The sequence below is a fragment of the Apodemus sylvaticus genome, chromosome 8, assembly GCF_947179515.1.
Source record: "Apodemus sylvaticus chromosome 8, mApoSyl1.1, whole genome shotgun sequence".
Lineage (NCBI taxonomy): Eukaryota > Metazoa > Chordata > Mammalia > Rodentia > Muridae > Apodemus > Apodemus sylvaticus.
In genome coordinates, this window is record NC_067479.1 from 78,160,450 (window position 1) to 78,181,393 (window position 20,944).

The 20,944-nt window shown below is 39.6% G+C and overlaps 1 protein-coding gene across 1 annotated transcript in view; it reads left to right on the forward strand.

Moving 5' to 3' along the window:
* The window catches only part of LOC127690777 (armadillo-like helical domain-containing protein 4), a 112,445-nt gene that overhangs the window by 17,577 nt on the left and 73,924 nt on the right, over positions 1-20,944 (forward strand). Inside the window, exon 4 of the mRNA XM_052190301.1 lies at positions 5,033-5,293. Coding sequence (XP_052046261.1) covers positions 5,033-5,293 — 261 coding nt within the window. The remainder of the gene's footprint in view (positions 1-5,032; positions 5,294-20,944) is intronic.

Sequence of the window (20,944 nt, forward strand, 5' to 3'; positions counted from 1 at the left end):
TCATCTGCAAATAATGATAGTTTGACTTCTTCCTTTCCAATTTGTATCCCTTTGACCTCCTTATGTTTTCTAATTGCCCAAGCTAGTACCTCAAGTACAATATTGAAAAGATAAGGAGAAAGGGGGCAGCCCTGTCTAGTCCCTGATTTTAGTGGGATTGCTTCAAGTTTCTCTCCATTTAGTTTGATGTTGGCTACCGGTTTGCTGAAAGAGGGACACTCCTCCACTGCTGGTGGGGTTGCAAATTAGTACAACCACTCTGGAAATCAGTCTGGCAGTCCCTCAGAAAACTGGGCATGTCACTTCCGAAAGATCCTGCTATACCACTCCTGGACATATACCCAGAGGATTCCCCTGCATGTAATAAGGATACATGTTCCACTATGTTCATAGCAGCCCTATTTATAATAGCCAGAAGCTGGAAAGAACACAGGTATCCCTCAATAGAAGAATGGATGCAAAAAATGTGGTATATCTACACAATGGAGTACTATTCAGCCATTAGAAACAATGAATTCATGAAATTCTTAGGCAAATGGATAGAGCTGGAGAACATCATACTAAGTGAGGTAACCCAGTCTCAAAAGATCAATCATGGTATGCACTCACTAATAAGTGGATATTAGCTTGGAATACTGGAATATGCAAAACATAATCCACACTTCAAATGAGGTACAAGAAGAATGGAGGAGTGGCCCCTAGTTCTTGAAAGACCCAGTGTAGCAGTATAAGACAAAACCAGAACAGGGAAGTGGGAAGGGATGGGTGGGAGAACAGAGGGAGGGAAGCAGGCTTATGTGACTTTTGGGGAGTGGGGAACCAGAAAAGGGGAAATCATTTGAAATGTAAATAAAAAATATATCGAATAAAATAAAAAAAAAAATGTCTGAGGTTTCTCAGCACCTTCTACTCTTAGGGAGCCATCTGCTGGAGGATTGCTTCATATACTTAGAACAAATTTAAATTCTTTGGCTTTTAAGTTTCACACTCAATTTTATGCTCAACTTGAGAAGAATCTGACTGTAAAAAGTAGTTACCATTCCCAGGGCTGAACTTATTTTCACGTGTTTAAGCCCTTTTAGTAACATTGCTATTAGGTAAAACAATTTAATCCTATTTATTAATATCACAATCTGTGTGTGTGCACGTGTATGCATATGATGTGTGTGAATGCAAGTGTATCCACACCATGATGTGGACAAGAGGGCCAGAGAACAACTGTGGGAGCCAGCTTTCTCTTTCCATCATGGGTTTCAGGATGAACCCAGATCTTCAGTTGTCTTTGGCAAGTGATTTACTCACTGAGCCATCTCTGGCCCCTTGTTCTTGATCTTTTGGGTTCTCAGATGCTAGTAAACATTTCGGGATATGGCAACAACTCAGCTCAGGGAATTCTCTTCCCCATAGTAGCCTTATATTTTTTTATGTGCATTAGGTTATTTGCCTTAGATCCTGCTTTAAATTTAAAGAAGGAAGGGAAAGACCAATGACAAGAGAACTCACCTTATAAAAACTACATGAATAGGCCAAGGTGAGGATTCATATGAAAAATGAATGTTATAAGAAGGCAGAATAAACAGGTAAAGAGCTATCCAGAGTCAGGCAAGCAAGACATCCTAGGGACAAGGGCTCCTGTTCTGGTACTTTTCCCCAGGCTTGGATGGCACATCTGCAAGGGCTCTTCACCCCTGCGATGTGTTAATGACAGCCTGAAGATGCACGCTATGTGTTGGTCTTTTGGGTATGAAAAAGACGTCTATAGTAGAGATCCCGGGGCGGCCTTTGGTGAGGTCTGCCTATGAGAACATCAGGGAAGTTTGTAGATGTCTAGTTTTGAGCAAAGGTAAAGTTTGATTTTCAGTGACCACAGACTGAAGGTATGTTTGTAATTGATAAGAGAACCAACACCTAACCTCGAGGACCAACAATTCTGGGTTTGAACAAACTCATCTTAAGCTCTGCCCGGATGTTTTTTGAGGATTCAAAGTAATAGCCAGTAAGAAAAACAGGCTGTAAATTTCTCCTCTGTTCAGTTAACAATGTGAGTTTGTGGGATAAGAATGGCAAAGCTTTTTAGTTCCTCAGGGCTTAAGCCCTCAGAAGAACAAAGGATTGTGTGGGTTATGAAGCCAGAGAGACACCAGATAGGTGAAATTGGCTTAGAGAGGGCACTGTCTAGACACATTTTTCCTCTCTCCTGGCCGGATGTAACAAGACATTTCTTTGTTTCAACTCTGAACATAACAATGTCACTAAGTGTTCAGCCATCTGGCATTGATACCTGACACATCTGCTTAATATTTTAGTTCTTCCTTCCTTCCTTCCTTCCTTCCTTCCTTCCTTCCTTCCTTCCTTCCTTCCTTCCTTCCTTCCTTCCTTCCTTCCTTCCTTCCTTCCTTCCTTCTCTATTTCTCTCTTTCTCTCTTTCTCTCTTTCTCTCTCTCTCTCTCTCTCTCTCTCTCTCTCTCTCTCTCTCTCTCTCTCTCTAGCCCATGGTAATGCCCAATTCTTTATATAGCTAAGGATGATCTTGAACTTCTGAAACTCCTGTCTTCATCTCAAGTGCTGGTATTTCAAGCATGTGCTCCTACACTAGGTTCATATGGTGGTGGAGATCAAACCCAGTGTGTCAACTGAGCTGCATCCCATGCATGACAGTTTCATTTTCAACTGCTTTAGTTCATTTCAGTCACAGCAAACTAAAAGGAGCAAGGACCTAGTTTCCATTGATGTCAGCTGATAACTTACACATTTCCACCTTTCCTGGACTTTCAGCCTTTGCATGTGTAAGTCATTGGCATGGCCACCACACAATGTGTCTCAAATAGATTTAAACTTGCATATTATCTTTGCATTCCCAATGGTGATGGAGGAATCTTTTTCCTTCCCTCTTGTGTCTCACATGATAATAATTAGCAAGGGGTCCACCTACAAACTGTATCACTGGATCTAGGCAGATCTGCATCATACCTTCTTTCAAGCACCATTACCCAATCACTCACCTAAGTTCTAAGAGCATCCTCATGGGTTTCCTTCTCTGTGTGCTCTGTTGAGATCACGTCCTTCCTTGTAGCCCGAGTCATTTTGAAAAGTTGTAAGTCTGATAGGCCCTATCTACTCCCTCTCATCATTTTATATATTCATAATGCACCCTCATCCCATGCCCAGTCCTCAGTGAGCTCCTTGCTAGTCTCTGAACACAGTCTGGGCACACCTCCCTTAAGAAGCTTTGTGTCACTAGTCCCTCTGCTGCTGATGTTCTCCCTGTAAATATCAACTCAGTCACTCATAGAATTTCTTATTTGTACTTAATCCTTATACTATAAGGGAAGCTTTCCCCAGTCTTGCCATCTGAAGTAACAGCATCTGATATTTCTTCTCTTCTTGACAGTTCATTGGAGTGTGGTCTCTGTACCTGTTGTTGCATTCATGTCTGCTGTGTGTTTGCTTAAGGGGCAGATCAGTTCCTTGGACCCACAAACTTTATCTCTGTTGCCTGGAACAGCATCCGTTAGATCTCCACTCTGCTGTGATTTCTGAACAGTGACATGCACTAAAGTCTACAGAATTTAGGCTGATACATGATGACTAATTTGCTTTTTGTGATTCTAGGTCCTGAGCTCAGTGCCCTACCCTTGCTAGGCATCTGCCCTCCTGCTGAGCACCAGGGGAAAATTGACATGTTTTACAAGTAACACATTTTACAAGAAAATCTTTAAGTGATAAAGAGAGAAGAATGTACCTAGTTGTCTAGAAACAGGAAAGGTTACAATGGAAGATTGTGATTGGCTTTAGTTTTCAGTTCTCTTGTCTTCTCTGACTTCTGAGTAGAGTTCCTTGCCACAGTGACTGTTACAGAGATGCAAAGAAAGCCTTAGATGCATTCTGCCATCAGTCAAACTGCTTTGTGGGCTCACTCACAGTGAAGAGTGGACATGAATATTCCTGGAAAATTAAAATCAACTGGATTTGTACTCTTAGGTTCCTCATCCCATACCACCTGAAGCACCAAGGAGGCTCCATTGTAAAATTTCACTCCTTACAATCATAATGATGCCTTATCAGAGGTGATGGACATTATTGATATATGACATTTTGTAACTCTTTAACACTGGATTAGGAATGTTGGTACAATTATTTCTAGGGTTTTGGGTTACTCTTCCACATGGAGAGTGCAATCCAAATTCATCTGCTTCTCATGTGACATTGTTGAATTCTAGTCACTGATGTCAAAGAGGAGTATATCAAATAATGAATTTTCTTCTTTAATATTATTATAAAAGAGATGGAAATATTTTTATGTTCTTTGATATATCAGGGTAATTCCTAACAGATAAACATTTTATAACCTTGAGAAAACAGAAATGTTTGCTACCCTTGAACATATAAATTAGTTTACAAAAATTCATTGTCTCTATCTCAGTTTACTTTGTATTACTGGCCAAGACCAACATTAGGAAACTGAGACCATTTCATGTTTTAGCTTACAGTTCACTATGACAGATGTCAAAGCAAGAACTTAAGGCAAGAACCTGAAGAAAGGAATCCAATGCAGAGGACATGGAGGAGTGCTGCTTAGTGGTTTGCTCCTTGTAGCTTGATTGTTCTACTTTTTGTACAACTCAATATCACTTCCCTAGGGATGGCACAGCACACATGAGGGAAGTGGCACTCCAACACCAATTGTGAATCAAGAAAGTGCCTCCACAGAACTGCCCAGAGGCTTGTGAGGCATCTTCTCAACTGAGGTTCATTTTTCTCTGATTCTAGATTATGATATGTTGCCAAAAACCTAACAATCATAATAAACATGAGGAGTATCATATATAACTGCAATGTTGAAAGTTTAAAACACAGGGTATATAGAAACACATAATCTCATAAAACTTGGACTGCCCAATGCTGTCTTTAACAACTGGTTTTAAAAGACTAACATGATTACTTTGTAGTGTATGAATCACTGTAAAAGATTAATGCATTTGAGAATATGTTCATTGCATGTCTTCAAGTTTTCTTTTGAATTGTTTTCTAGAGGTAGAAGATGATGAGGATGAAGAGGACGAAGATGAAGAGGAAGAAGAGGAAGATGAGGAAGATGAAGATGATGAGGAAGATAAAGAGACAGACTCCTTGTATAAGGACTTTGTTGTTGACACTGAGCCACCAGGGTTTACTGTGCCTGGCATCACGTCCCAGGAACCTGATATAGGTCCAGGAACTGTGGATCTACTAGAGGTAGCCACCTACCAGGTGCCAGAGACCATTGAGTGGGAACAGCAGAATCAAGGACTGGGTAAGAACCCTTCAAATTACCTCACTATTCTCCAGTTTTCTTTCATTGACATCTGTCAAACAGAAACACAATCTGCCTATGGTTATGGGTTTCTATTTGTGTGTAAATTATCAGTTATTTCCTCAAAATTTTTGCATTTGTGGTTTTACATAACCAACTCCAATCCCCCTACCCCTACCCCCACTTCCCATTAACAATCTCGTAACTTGATGTTTTGGAAGGATCTCCATTTTTCCTTCTCAGAATGAAGCCATTCAAATGGGAAGGACAGATCTAAACAAGCAGTACTCAGGGGTTAGGGTAAGGAATTTAATGGGTTTTGTCACTCTCTTTCCTGTCAGAATTTGTTTCCTAGAAGTTTCTGCCCTGGTACTTGGTGAGCCATTTGGGAAGTGTGGGACTTTTCTCACTCAGCAGTCACATGTCCAGTCATGTGCCTCTTTCTCTGCAAGTGATCTAGGTTGATATGATAGACACCATCATGGGTGTGGACTAGATCCAGTCTTTATAATCTTTTTAGGCTTGGGAAACTTCCAAGCCATACTGTTCTTCTAATTACAGGTAGATGCTATTGAGCCCTAAGTAGGAGACTCAACTCTCTTGATATGTGGTGAGAGACATTTTCATCAAAGAAATCCTCTCTTTAACATACCCTGAGTTTTTAACAACTGGGGCAGACATTAAATATAAGATCCATAGAGCCACATTTTGGAGATATTTGTTTCAAAACTTGACTGTTTGTTTGGGGCCTGCTCTTTCTGGGCTTATCACTCTGTAGATTGGAATAAAAAATTACAGAGAACATATAGATGAAATTTCCTATGTAATATGTACACAATTAGAAGTCACAATAAGGAATAACTCTCCAAAATATAGGTAGAACATGTGACTTTTAATACAGTGCTTACTGAACAAATGTGTCAGGTATTAGGCAAAAATTATTTAAGATAAATTATATATGGAATATGTATGGTGACTCACTTAATTCCAGTATTCAAGAAGTAGAGGCAGTCAAATTCTATCTACATAGTGAGGTTCAGGAAAACTAGAGCTTATAGCACTATATAGTGAAGGATTCTTTTCTCCCTTCCTCTCCTGTGTGTGTGTGTGTGTGTGTGTGTGTGTGTGTGTGTGTGTGTGTATGTATGTACATTTATATGTATGTATATGTGTGTCTTATGTAAGGGTTTTACAAGTTTATGAAAGTATAAGAATATCATATCAAATTATAAAATAAAATTAGTGTGAACATTAATTTGTAAATACATATTATTTTGAAATGTTCCTGATAAAATGGCTTAATATTAATGAAATAAAATACCAAAATATGAATATAATTTGTTATAAAATATGCTACAGAAAAATACAACAATCCATACATGATGCGATTCTTCACACAGTGGCATTATCATTATCATAAGATAGTATCATATACAGTAAATAGTTGTAATGGCTTGACTTAAAATGCATTCACAGGTCCATGTGTGAACCCTTAGGTGGTGATATGCTTTGCGGTTGTATGTGGTCCTCACTCCCTTTGTTTTCCCTGCTTTCTAATTGCCTTGATGTGAGATGTTTTTCTGCCATGATGGCTTAAATTGTTTCTATCGAATATTCTGTTACATCAGTGAGAAAAGTATTTGTAGTGTGATTACTGAGTGTGATAGGGATGAGTATTTGAAACTACTGTTTTACTAGAAAGATGAGAGAAAGATTACCTTCCTATAGAAGTGAGTAGACTGTTCAGAAATGGCTGTGTACTGCTGTGGTCTCAACCCTCAGAAGCCTGAGGCAAGAAGGTTGCGAGTTTGAGACAAGCCTAGGTATGTAGCTAGCTTGAGATTAGTCTGGGCTCCAAGGCTAGCACTCATACCCTAAATTATAACCAAAGCAAAAGAAATTAACTGAAAAAACATCCCTAGGCAGGCATCTGTTCCTGGCTTGTGGTCAAGGAAATGAAGTCTCCTCACTCAGGAAGTGGATTTGTCGGTACAAGTAAGAATAAGCATCTGGAAGAACTTTGGATCTTAGGAGAAGGTGGAGAAGTTTCAGATCAAAGCTGCAATGATTATCTAAGTTGTGTTCTAAGCACATCCATGAATAAAAATAGATTATTAGAGTCCAATTTAAGAAATCAGTTTTATTGATTTACATGTTACAAAACTGTATTCACTTAAATGTATAATTCAATGAAGTGGGTTTTGAATTTTTTTGAAAAACTTTTACAAGATCTCTGTGGGTAGCTCAGGCTTCTGCTACATAAGCTTCCCCTGGCATGACATGTGTGTGCAACTACACCCTGCCAATTCAATGGGTTTGCAAGTTCCCATCAATGCTCTTCCTCTGTAGTCAACATATAGAAAATTTCCATCATCCAGCTGATGCCCTTTGTACCAAGTAACCACTGATCTACCTTTAAATGTATCTATTTACTTTCAATATTTTATTTTTACTTGTGTGTGTATGTGTGTGTGTTGTGCACTTGCACGTGTGTGTCAAGTATGTGCAGATGCCCACCACAGAAGCTAGAAATCATTGTATCCCCTGGCACTGAAGCTGCAGGCCGTAGTGAACCATCCAACGGGGGTTCTGGGGACTGAAATCCAGTCTTTTGAAAGTATGCCAAGTGTCCTTAATGTTGATCTATGCTTCAGTTCTCTTTAAATACATTTTATTTTGCTTTTGTATGTGGAAAACTGAGTGTGCCTGTGTCATGACACAAGTGTCGATGTCCGAGGACAATCCTTAGCTTATATCTTCTCCTTTCCTCTTTAAGTGGATTCTGGGGGTTGAATTCAGGTCACCAGCCTTGTTTGGTAAGAAGCTTTACCTTCTGAGCTATCTCCCTGGCCCACACTGATATACTGATTTTGTTTAGTGAAGTTATATTTTTACGGGTTTTATGTGGACAGATCCTGGTGTTGCTTCACTAACATTTCCTGCAGAGATGTGAAGGAACATCTCTCACTTTACATAGAGTACCAGCAACAGACTGATGGAGTGGTTCTGTTGAAGCTCAACTTGGTGAATTGATGAGTTTAATTGGCTTACTTACAGTTGTATATAGGAGTTACAGGAGAGCATGTGATCTCTATAAACAGTCACATCATGAAGTTGCACCCCAGTGTGGAAGATGATCTCCTAAACCTGCATAGATGAGGTCCCCCTGTTAGTTAACTTGCTAACTCTCTTTATCTTTTTCCCAAGACTATATGCAGCAGGAGGTAGGTTCAGGTTGGACTGCGTAGTTCTATCTCAGGTGAGAGGTTAAAGATGCTTCTTTCTCTTACTATAAAGGACCTTCTAGAGGTTGGATCTTGTTAGGAACTATCTGCAGGTTACCACAGCTAATCTGATTAAAATGATAATGACTATGCTATGATTAGGGGACAGTGTTCCATGACAGATACATATTATTTTATTTCTAGTTTCTTTTACTTAGAGCTATGATCTTGAGAGCCAACTATGTCATGTGCATCAATATCTGTTCCCTGTTCTAACAGGTTAATGTTCTGCTGTGCGGCTACGCAACACTTTTTTTTTTTTAAATCTAGTCACCACTTGAGTTGCTCCCAAATTTTGTCTAATAAATAGTGAAATAATAAGGTGATTAAGGCATAATGCTTAGGATGAATCTCTTATGTATTTCTATCCTATTTCCTGATTCCATTACCCAAGCAGAATTTAAAAGTTTATAAATTAGTGATAGCCACTTAGTGATTGGTTAGCTTTTAAAAAAAAATAAAAAAATACATTTAGTTGGGTTGTATGTGCGTGTGTGTGTTTATGTGCATGTGTGTATGTGTGTATGTGTGTACATGCATACCACTAGAGCCCACATATCATGGTTAGAGTACAATTTGTGGGAGTTGGTTCGTTCCTTCTACCATGTTGGTTCTGGAGAATAATCTTAGATCACCAGGCTTGGCACCAAGTGACTTTACCTACTAAACCACCTTGACAGCTTGATTTGTTAGCTTTTAAGTGATTTTCCTAGTCCAGGGTATTTTTTAAATGTTTATTTTATTGTTTATTATGGTATGGGTATGTGTCTAGGAAGTGGTATATGTTCATGTATACAAATGCACACAGAAGCCAGGAGAGGTGATTGGATTCCCTGGAGCTGCAGTTACAAGCAGTTATAAGCTTTCCTGTCTGGGTACTAGCAGCCAAACAGGTCCTGTGGAAGAACAGCAAGTTCTTAACCACCAAACCATCTCTCTAGCCTTGTAAGTTTGTTTTGTTTTGTTATATTACTATGGTAATTTACTATTTTTCTAAATATCTCTTGCATTTTATCATGATAGTTTTACTGTACATTAACTTCATCAGTTGTTAGCATTGCAGAGTTTGTAGAAATCCAAACAAGAAATGATTGTTAATAGCTGGTCTTTCTTCCACTATAATTGTGTATTGTCTGAGACTAGAATTTCATTAACCCAACTTTTTCTTGAAATGTTTCTTTACAAATTTAATTGTGGGTTAATATTAATTGGTCTGCTGTCCTCAATTCTTTCAAACTGGGTACTTATTCCTGGTATGTTTTGTGATAGGTAGACTAATGGCTTCCCCAAAAAAGTTTATACATAACTTGAAAAGGCTTTAGATATTTTTCCCTTATGTGGAAAAGGGAAGTATCTTAAAATTGGAGTTGAGACATTGGTCTGCATAGCAGTGGTTTCATAGTCATCTAGGTAGCATATTGGAGGCATAACTCAGTTGGTAGAATGTTTTTTAGTATGAAAGAAAAGGCTGGAGAATTACTATCTTGGTAAGACAACAAGGTCATCCTAGGTCACATAGAGAGCCTGAAGCCATCCTGAGATATATGACATCCTGTCTAAACAACATCAACAACAGCAAAGGAAAACTCCCAACCCTAACCTGGTCAGCAAACAGAGAAAAGAAACTCAATGTAAGAGTCAGAAAAGGATATATGATGTTGGAGGCAAATTTAGGGCAATGTGGCCCCGAGAAAGGAATGCCAGGAACCCCAAGAAGATGGAGAAGCCAATAAAATAGATTCACCTGTGGCTCATAGGAGTAATGGAACTCTGCCAACATTAATTTGAGTCAGTTAGGCCCATTCTGGACCTTTGACCTCTAAAATTATGAAGTATTAAGTTTGTGATGTTTTAAGCCCCTACTTTTATGTTAATTTATTATAACAGCAAGAAGAAACACATACAGGTTTCAGTCACAATTTAAATGAGCGTCATTATTTTGAAAGTAAAACTGTATGCTACCTATAGCAGCATACAGATGTAATCTTATGTCTACTTTTTTTCTTACAATAAATCAGCAAAGGTGCTAATACACAAATATGCTCCCCATAGAGTAAACACAGAAAACATAGAACTTTCTAGTACAAGGTAGTAGATGCACAGTCCCCAGTTTTCTGAAATTCTGTCTTCCATGTGGCCATGTTTGTATTGCTTTGAGTGCAGGGAGCTCTGCCTTTAGCAGAATCCATCTTTCCAGGAAGTGGTTGAGATTAAGCCATGTGACCACCTGGGCAAGGGAAATCTGATTAGTGCAGTGTATTGAATAGGTATCAGTCATTTCCATCAGTGATTTCTGGTGTGCTTGTATATTCTTATCTGGGAGTCTTCTATCCTAATGAATTCTGTAACTAGTCTTGTTAAGCTAATAACATTATTTTAAATATGTATTGAATTCATCAATTCTGGGTGAAAGCTTAAATGTGGTATTAATTTATGTCTTTCTTCACGAAGAGACCATTTTTGGCCACTTTAACATTTGATTGATTTTCTAGAGGGATGAGGTTTGGAAAAACCATCAGTTAGCTCAGTGCTGAATTATTATAACTGCCTTCATTCTTATTCCAAAAGCCTGCCTATCACATTGCATTGGGCACTTGATTGAAAATAATATAACATTTCTGGTGTTCCTTTCAAAATCATTATAAATATTCAGTGAACAGTCTAAGGATGAATGCTGGCAGCAGATACTGGAACAGTTCTCATCTGTCTACTTTCTATGGGGCATTCACTGAGCCCCTACTGAATATGTGCTCTGTGTTTTGCAGGCAGTGAAAGACTGATATGTTACCATGTCATAAATTATCCTAGAGCAGAGTCACAGATGTGAGGCTGAGCAATTCCAAAGCAGGGACGAGAATAATCCCCTTTGGTTTGCTTTGTGTCTAGTTGGCATCCTTCTGTGAGGTGTGACTTTAGAAGGTGTAGTGCCATCCACTGGTTTATGTCACCCTTTCTATAGGGCCTTCGGAAGGACCTAGAAAAATGCAGAATTGCTATCTTGGTAAGACAACTCATTTAAAAATTGTCATACATTATATACAACAGAGAATTACTTATCAGCATCCTTAGCTGGTTATTTCCAAGTTAAAAGGGAGAGGAACAGAGAGAAACAGGTTTGGGGATGATAACGAGGTCGGATGAATTGCAGCAGCGTGTTGGGCAGGCCTTGGAGAAACAGACTGCTTGGCTGTGGTGAAGATTCCGCCTTCAGACATGGCAGCATTCTTTTCCCATCTTCCTCTGTCAGTTTATTTAAAATAACAGACAGCTAAGATCGAATACTTAAATATCATGCAACATACACTATGGCATCCAGGAAGAGATGCTTTCTAAAGGACAGTGGAAAGTGTGTGTATTACGGCGAATGTCAGTGCGTTCTGATGAAGAACACGGTGAGCTATGGTTTAAAACATCCAGGAGGTTGCTGGGACTATTGCAAGTAAATATGTGTATGGAATAAAAAGAAAGGGGAAAAACCTTAATGTAATGTAAAAAGCACAAAGAGAGACGGCAGATTGGTTAAATCACCAAGACCAGGGTGCTCACTTAGAGAGCTATAAAAGATAGTGGAATGTTATACCTACAGAATAAATATCCTAAATGGACTGTATGGATTGTCCTATCATGGAAGGGAACTTCTGTACCTGGAAGGGTATGAATAAGAGGATTTGAGAGTGCTTCTCTCTACTACAAATAAAATCTTTAATAGTAAAAACTCATATTGCTTCTAGTGGCATATCATATATTAATATTTTTGGTTTTAGGTTTTTTTTCTTAACCCCCAAATGAGATCTTGTGAGCTCAATAAGACTGATCTCAAAGTCTCAACCTTGTTCTGGAGCCAAAAAATTAAAACAAAATTTCACTTCTGAACTCCTGCTTCTGCCTGAAAGTTATAAGCTGCACCACCATGCCCAGTCTTTTACAGAGCTAGGTATCAAACCCAGGGTGCCATATATGATTGTCATCCATTCTGCAAAGTAAGCTATATGCTCTGCTATTGCCCCAGGATTATCAGTGTTTCCACTTTTAACATTTTAGACGAGAAAAGACTTAAATTCAATGCTCAAACTTCAATTTCCTTAGAAGCCTCGTGGTCCCATTACAAACTCTGAAATTTAGACTAAACGAATGTGGATTTAGATACCTGTATCTGGGATTGGTCTGGCATCTGCCAATGCTTATATGTTCTTTCTGTCTCAGAGATGATGCCCGAGTAGGTTTCTGGAGTAGAGTTTAAAGCCACTCTTTTCTTTGAAGACTTGAACTGTTTTTCCCAGACTGGTCCTAGACTTGGATGCAGATCTTTTGTGTATTAGGTCAGATGCACTGGTGAGTTCATGTGGAGATGAAGAGCCTGCATCTCTGTGCCTCCAGAGCATGAAACATATAATGTACACTGCCTTTGAGACTAAGATACTGTTTCTTTATAGACATTTCATTTGGATGTGTGTTACTTGTAGATTAGTAGTACTTGGAGATTTCTGCCTGCCTGTGTCCAAATATTCAGCCAGTACAGATTTAAACATTCCTGTTGTGTGAATTTTCCATTTGTTTATTTTTATCTCTTCGTGTTACTATTTTGTGAGGTGCTCTCAGTCCTCTCTTTAGCAGGAGGTAGGCTATAAATAGGACAAATACACCAACATGACAAACTCCTGAAGCTCGTTCCCACTGTGCTCCCAGATGCCCAGAAGGCTGAAACCCAGAAAGTCATTAGCTCCAGCAGTCAGCAGTCCTGAGGAGCCTGAAGGAAACAATGGAGGGAATTGGACGGACACTGGATTTCCCTTTGCTCTGTGACTCATGAGAGTCTATTGAGCAGCTCAGGGTGCTGTGTTTTATAAGTTACTGTTGTCTTTTCATCTAGGCTGTGTGAAGGGGTCTGGGAAGAGAAAAGAATTGAGAGATGAGCTTGGCTTGGTGATTCACAGTTGCAACCCCAGCACTGAAGCAGGACTGCCATAAGTTTGAAGAAAACCTGGGCTATAGAGTGAATTATAGTTAGCATGGGCTACAGAATGAGATCATGTTTCAACGTCTATCTCCAAGCTGAGTTGATGCCAAGCAGTTTTGTGGCTTATGCTGTGCATTGGGTGGTTTTCTTAGACTGGTGCATTTAATAAGCATCTGAAGAAATCCCTCACCCAGGATTTATAGCAGAAACAACTGATAGAATCCATTCATTTCAATAGGAATAAAGAAAACTGTGTCATTAGTAAGATGCTGTTCACCTTGCCCACCTATAGAATACCATAAATACCCTTCTCTTTCTAAGATCTATTTTAAGAAAAATTAGTACAATGTTAATTTTAAGGCTTAAAAAAAAAGTGCTATCACAAATTGTAGCCTGGCTTCAAGCTAGCTGTGTCCTATGATGTCCTTGAATTTCTGATCCTGCTCGGAGTGCTGAAATTACAGGCAGCCAACAACATGAAGTACTGGGGATCAAGTCCTTGGCTTCATGTTCTATGCTAGGCGAATGCTCTCCCCATTGAGCTATACTCCCTGCCTGACATTTCAAATGTTAATCAGTGGAGATCATAGTATATGTTGAGTGTTAATCGGGCAGCTAAGGCTACGTGTGCTCACAATTAAATTTGTAACTGAGTATTTCAACTATTCTTCCTAGAGTTCCCTTGCTCTAGGAAGGGAACATTCCAGTTCAAAGAAAAAATCTTTAGGTCAATTATATTCCACCTCTGATGATTCACTGTGTCTGTACTATAGCAGTAACTTCTATGTGACCCACTGAAAGAATTGTTAAGCCACCTGGGGATGCTGGAGTTGTATTTGGACATCAAAAGAACAATGGTACACATGATCAAAATACAACATAGGCAAAGCCAAAGGAGCGATTAAATGTTCAAATAAGATCAAGTAATTTGGGGTTCTATAGGTCAAGCATCAGAAAATCTCCTAAAATGAACTGATCTTTTTCTGCACTCCTGATATGTGCAAGATTTCCATGTGTGAGCCTCTTGCCACGCTTCCTTCAGTTGCTCTGTAGAGGCCTCTACGGAGTGGCCTTCTTATTCCATTCTTACAGATGAAAAGTCTAGTCCACACTCAGGTCTGGCTGAAGCCTTTCTTAGGAACCCAACCCATCCGAATGCCTCTGTGAAGCTCATAGACCCTAACATCCAGCACTGACTACTCCTGATAGCTTAAGGAGGGAGAAAGAAGGCTGACTTTGAGCTAGCTGCCACTCTGGTTTTGAACATTTTCAGCTGAGTTGGGAAAAGGGATGGCACTTCGTATCTTACAGTTATATTCACGGTGGATGTTTAAGTGGCATGAATTTGGCTTCAGAGAAAATCATAACTCATCTGACACTGGGGAACCTCTGTCATATTTATAATAGACACCAAGTTTATGTATCACACAGTAATAGAAAATTACCTGATTCGGACTGCCTTTGGGTTTCAATATAGTACTGGTTCAAAGTTTTAACAATTTCAAAACCTTTAATAATAACTAATCATGCCATGTTGGCTTAGATTTTTCAAAGCCTACTTTAATAGGGTTTCTTAAATGCTTTAACCTCTCTTCTAGCTCACCACCCACCAGAGGTAGTGGAAAGGAAATGTTAATAGGGCAAAGGGGGATATGGATCTGTTTAGAAATAGTTCTTTGGGGGCTATTCCAATCTTTATTGTCAGGATATCAGCAGTTCAGTTCACATATATCAGCAGTGGTTGCTCAATCTACTCGCAAACACCATTCACAAATCAGCAAAGGCAGTTCGATCCAGAAGAAATTGCCATGCTTTGCCAATCAACTAAGTCCACAGAAAAGGCAAGAAGCTGCTAGAGTATCACAGGAAGTTCTTAAAAAACAATTGATGATCAGCAATGAAGGCAGGGTGAGGCAATGTGACGGCACCATCCACTGTCTGTTGGATTATACTTAGACCCTTTCCAAACACCATGTGTCTTACATCAAATCTGCTATGTAACTGAGGATGACCATGAACTTCTAACACCTCTGCAGGTGCTGGAGTTATAGGCATGTACATCCATGCAAGACTTTAAGTCTTTAAGACTTTAAGAACATATTGAATTCAGAGCTTTATAGACACTAGTAAAGTACTTTTTATCGGGTTTTTGATCTCCAAACTGGGCTATAACTCAAACCTTAAATTTTTTTTTAAGATTGAGTTTTGTGCCTTGTTCTATTTTATACTGTAGAAATGGTCAGAACTTTGAAACAATGAGCCAGTTACCTTCACTGGTGCAGACTATGACTCAGATGAAACCCCAGATATTTTATTTTCAGAATGATAGTTCCTTACAAACTTCCAAATTGTCTGGGTGTAGTATCACATGCCTTCAGTTCCAGCACTGAGGTGGCAGATATCTGATTTCAAGACATTCTTGGACTACATACTGGGTTCTTGGCCAGTCAGGCCTAAAAATATCCAAATATTTAATTAGATAGCCTTAAAGAGACAGATGTTGGAAAGCTCCCACCAAAGACAGTACCCAGCTTAGTCTTGCCTAGAGAGGTAGACATCATATATACTATGTCCTTACTGCCACTGACTAAACTAGAAAATAGAGTAGCTTTTTCTGGGTCTCTTTATACTCATCTTATAGATGCTTATGAATCCTGGTTTGAGAATTCTTTCCTTTTTTTCTATCTTTAATGTCCTGTAGGAAGTTCTAGGCATTGTTTTTTGTTTGTTTGTTTTGTATCAAGGCTTATCTAACATAAATTTAGACTCATTTTATTTTGAAAAGTCTTCTGGAAACCCAAATCCAAATATCTTAGTGTCGCATCTACTCCTTGATTTAATATTTTTTTATTCCTCTAAGAGAGGTGATGGGATTCAATCCTTCCCAGAATCAGAAGTACTTGCCTGCTTTTCCTTAATGAGCCATATTGATTAGAGAACAGAAAGCATTTCATTTCCTTCTTTGGAAATCAGTTCTTTGAAAATCCAGTAGTTGGTTTTCCTTTGGAGAAAGGCAAAAGGAGCCTTGGAATCAAGCCAGAAGCCAATCCCCTCATCAGCCACAGTTAATAAAACCATTAATATGGCACATTACACTCCAGGAAAATACTGCAAACTAATTTCCTTGTAATCAGAATGCACTTATAGGGATCATTTGGGGAATTATTAACATGCAAAAACATATAAGTAGGCTCTTCTGGCAATTAAACAAGAAGAAATATTAGGAGAACTGGAAAATGTTCACAAAGGAAGAAGCAAAGTCTAAATTGCTCCTTGATTTAAAAAAAAAAAAAAAAAAGACAGTAAGCCAAGGTGATATTGAAGGGCTTCCAGCTGTGTCCAAACAAAATCAATCAAGTTGTTGTCCTTATTTCTTAATTGGAGGTTATGTTAATAAAAGTGATTATCTTAATAAAATGCAGGGCTACAGTATTAACAATCTGGCATAGACTCAGCAAATGTAACTGGATTTACTTAATTATGTTTAGGAAAAGAATGTATTTCACCTTTCTGTCTGTGTGACTGTCTTTGTCTCTGTCTCTGTCTCTGTCTCTGTCTCTCTCTCTCTCTCTCTCTCTCCCTCTCTCTCTCTGTGTGTGTGTGTGTGTGTGTGTGTGTGTGTGTGTGTAGGCTCCTATGGGTGCTTGGTGTGAGCGTGGCTGAGGAGGCCAGGGTCTGATATTATCTTCCTCAATCACCCTGCACTTTACACTGTAAGACAGGGCTTCTTGCTGGACCTAGAGCTCACTGATGTGGCTATCAAGCCCTGGGGAGCTTCTCTCGTCTACCTTCCAAATGCTGGGTTTGTAGGAACATATAGCCCCTGTACTTTATACTGTGGAACTCTTCAAGCTTACCCGGCATGCCCTTCACCCACTAAGCCTATTCCCCAGGCCTGCACTTCATGTTCACAACAGAAATCAGAGCAGTTCAGTAACTGCCCCCATATCTCCAATTAGTGCCAGAGAAAGGACTTACAGTTAAGCCTCCCAGTCCCCTGAGGATGAAGTCAAACAGTGAACTTGATCCTTTTCTTTCAATATTTGAAAATTAATGTCTATGGTGATTGGTTTTCCATCTCAGATGCCTTGTACATATCACAGAAAACTTCCTTCAGAGAACATTGTGCAAGATTCAGATCTGTGGTTATTCCAAAGCTCCATTCAGCCAACATAAAGACTGTATACAGTCACATCTGGACATGAAGATTTGTACAGCCCAGGGAAGGAACTGAAAATGAAGGCATGCTTACCACTGTGAAGATTTTACATAACATCTTCCACATTTGTAAGACTGAAACTCATTTTGAATGAAGCAGACTTGAATTTTCAAGTTGTTCTTGAGTAAAGGTAGCAACAGTTTGAAACAGGATGAGTTTTTATAAGTTATTGACTGTAAGTATCCATAGTAACTATAGAAACTTCTCCCTGCAGAATCTTGGTGTGCAATTACCTGAAAGCACTAGGGATGCTCCCACATAGATCTCTTTATCCATTTATCCCAAGATTGGTGGTGCAGTGCACCTCCCTTGGGATCACCTTCCTTAAATGACTTTTGAGGGCCCATCAATAATTCATATTCCTTAGGATACATTTTAAAAGAAGATATAATATGTATATGACTGTCAAAGATTTTTTTCTTTAATTGATTAATTCATGAAGGAATCAGGAGCCACAACTGCTTCATTGTAGACATCATAGAACTACAGATTTGTCTGGAGTGAGGAAGTAGTAATGTGAATGAAGGATGTAAGGCTGGCTATTTCCAAAGGACAAGGGACATCCTACCACTAAATTTATAATTAGAGAATGGTCTGTGTTGTCATCAGCCATTTTCCATTGAAAGAACTGTGAAAAAATTCATAAATAATTAAATATTCCAAACCCTGATGGAATTACATAATGCACAAAGGTGCAACACTCCAGTGAAAGATACTTAGTGGTCACATTTCCTTATTTCCAGAATACAAATTCTCTCTCCTTTTATCCCTCCTTCCCTCTCTCCTTCCTGCTTTCTTCAAAGACAAGGTCTCATGTAGTTTAAACTGTCCTCACACTCCCTATGTAGCCAAGGATGACTTAACGTCTGATCTTCCTGCCTCCAATCTCAATGGTGAGATTATAGGCATACAGCATCATACTCAATTCATTTTTTCATATATGTTAAATACAATCATGCCTTTAATTCAGCAGCATTTATATTGCTAAAGATCAGGTTGAATGTTGTAACTAAAAGTCTCCATGGCTCAGGAACTTATTTCCTACCCACTTCATTGTTCATCTTTATCTTCTACTGTCCCTCATTTACCATCTTACCTCAGTAACGTCACTAGATAGATCTTCCACATTTAGCCATGAGGTGGGAAAAAGAGGAATTCTGGAAGGTGAACCCTGTGTTAGTGGAAACAGTGAACTGACTGTACTGGATTGCAGAGGCACAGGCAGTGCAGTGGTGAGTGTGGCTCACAGGAGGTAAAACTGGCTTGGAGAGCATATAGTGTCCTCTGCTTTGAGGAATTAGGTCTGAGCTTCACCCAATCCTTCAAAGCAGACACTCTACGAAATGAGAAAAGCAGGGCTGATGAACAGAGTAAGTGGTTTCTGTCCAGGAAAAGCCACCTGGATGTTCCCTGCTAAGGAGCCCTGGAATGAACTTGTTAGTCATTCAAAAATGTATATTTTTATTTCTTTATTGTGTGTGTGCATGTCTGCATGCACCTAATTGGTGAATGCCAGACATTGAAAGCCTGTGTCTCAATGTGGATGGTTCCCGGCGAATGGTATCTAAGGTCGCCCTGTAGCTGACCTGAACATGTATGCATACATATATGCACATGTGCATCCTGTACCTCACATTTACCTATGCACATATATTAATATATGACAATTATATGTGAAGTCCAGCAATAAGCAAGCTACATCTAGGAAACATGATAAAACCAGTGAAAGCACTCTGTGACAGTCAGATCACTCTATGAGACTTGAAATAAAGGATATCTGCTAGTACCGTGTGCACATTGTAGGCCAAGTGCATGCAAAATCTAAGGTGACCACACAACGACCCCTTTATAACTTTGCCACGGATGCTGCTTGCTGTACTTTACCAACATGCCACTCCTCTCTCCATGTTTTGTCCCCACTAGGGAAGACGCCTGCTGCCATGCTGCTAGGCACCTGCAGGGAAGCTTCGGCTTTACTCCTCCTCCATTCAGGTCTGAATCTCCAGGTTTCCTCTGAAAAGCCTGAAATGTATAGAACTATGCACATGGCAGGATGTCAAAGGTGACCCATGGGCAGCAGATCCCTCACCTGGATCCCTGGTCAGTGCCCTGGAGACCTGGGTTCCAGCCTAGCATGAGGTGTCCCTGTGATCCTCTCAGTCACTTCATCTAAAGTTTGAATCACAGTGAAAGCTAGGCCCTCTGTGTTAGTTAGACTCCAAATGCTGAGCCAGCACATTCATTTGTTCCTTCCCATACACAATCTCTTTCTCCCCTGTGCCCTGCCCCCACCAAGGGTGCACTCACACATGTGTACACATGTACACATCCACATCAAACTCACACATACTCACATGCAGACACATGCACACACAAATTGATATGCATGCACACTCACACCAAAAACACACTCTTACACTCATGCACACACATTCACATGCATGTACACACACAAATGCACACACACTCACATGTATGCATATGCACATGAACATACACATACTCAAACACACAACACACTCATGTGCACACACACATTCACACATGCACATATACATACACACAATATACACACATAAAGTCGATCACGCTGGTCTCAAGTTCATAGAGTTCTGCCCACCTGTGTCTCGGAAATGCTGGAACTAAAGGTGTTCAGTATCACTTACAGCCTATTTTTCACCATTTTAATATCTTTTTTCTTCTCCCCAACCTAAGCAGACAGCCCAATGCACTACAGCTACACCATGGAACTTACATAAGTTCAACAAAAAGTCTATCTAAAGCTATACCACAGCCTTGGGAAGAATGGTTTCCTGATGAATAAGTCCTCTTCCTTCCTTCCTTTCCTCCCTTCCTCCCTCCCTGCCTCCTTCCTTCCTTCCTTCCTTCCTTCCTTTCTTCCCTCCTTCCTTCCTTTTCTCATATTGAGCAAAGAGATGAGGAAAAGCATCAGTAGATTTCTTTTTAGGGTAATAACTGCTTTAGAAATCAACGGCACTGCATGTAAATGTGTTCACGCCAGACGAGACGGGGTTCATGATTGTTTAATAACAACCAATACTGTCTCTCGGGTCTTTGCACCTTTATTTTTGTGGTGTTGGGGGCCTGAGCCAGAGTCCTGCACATGTCATGCGTGCTCTGTACCACTGGGCCAGCTTCTCCATTCCAGCGCCTGCACGTCTTCTGGCATA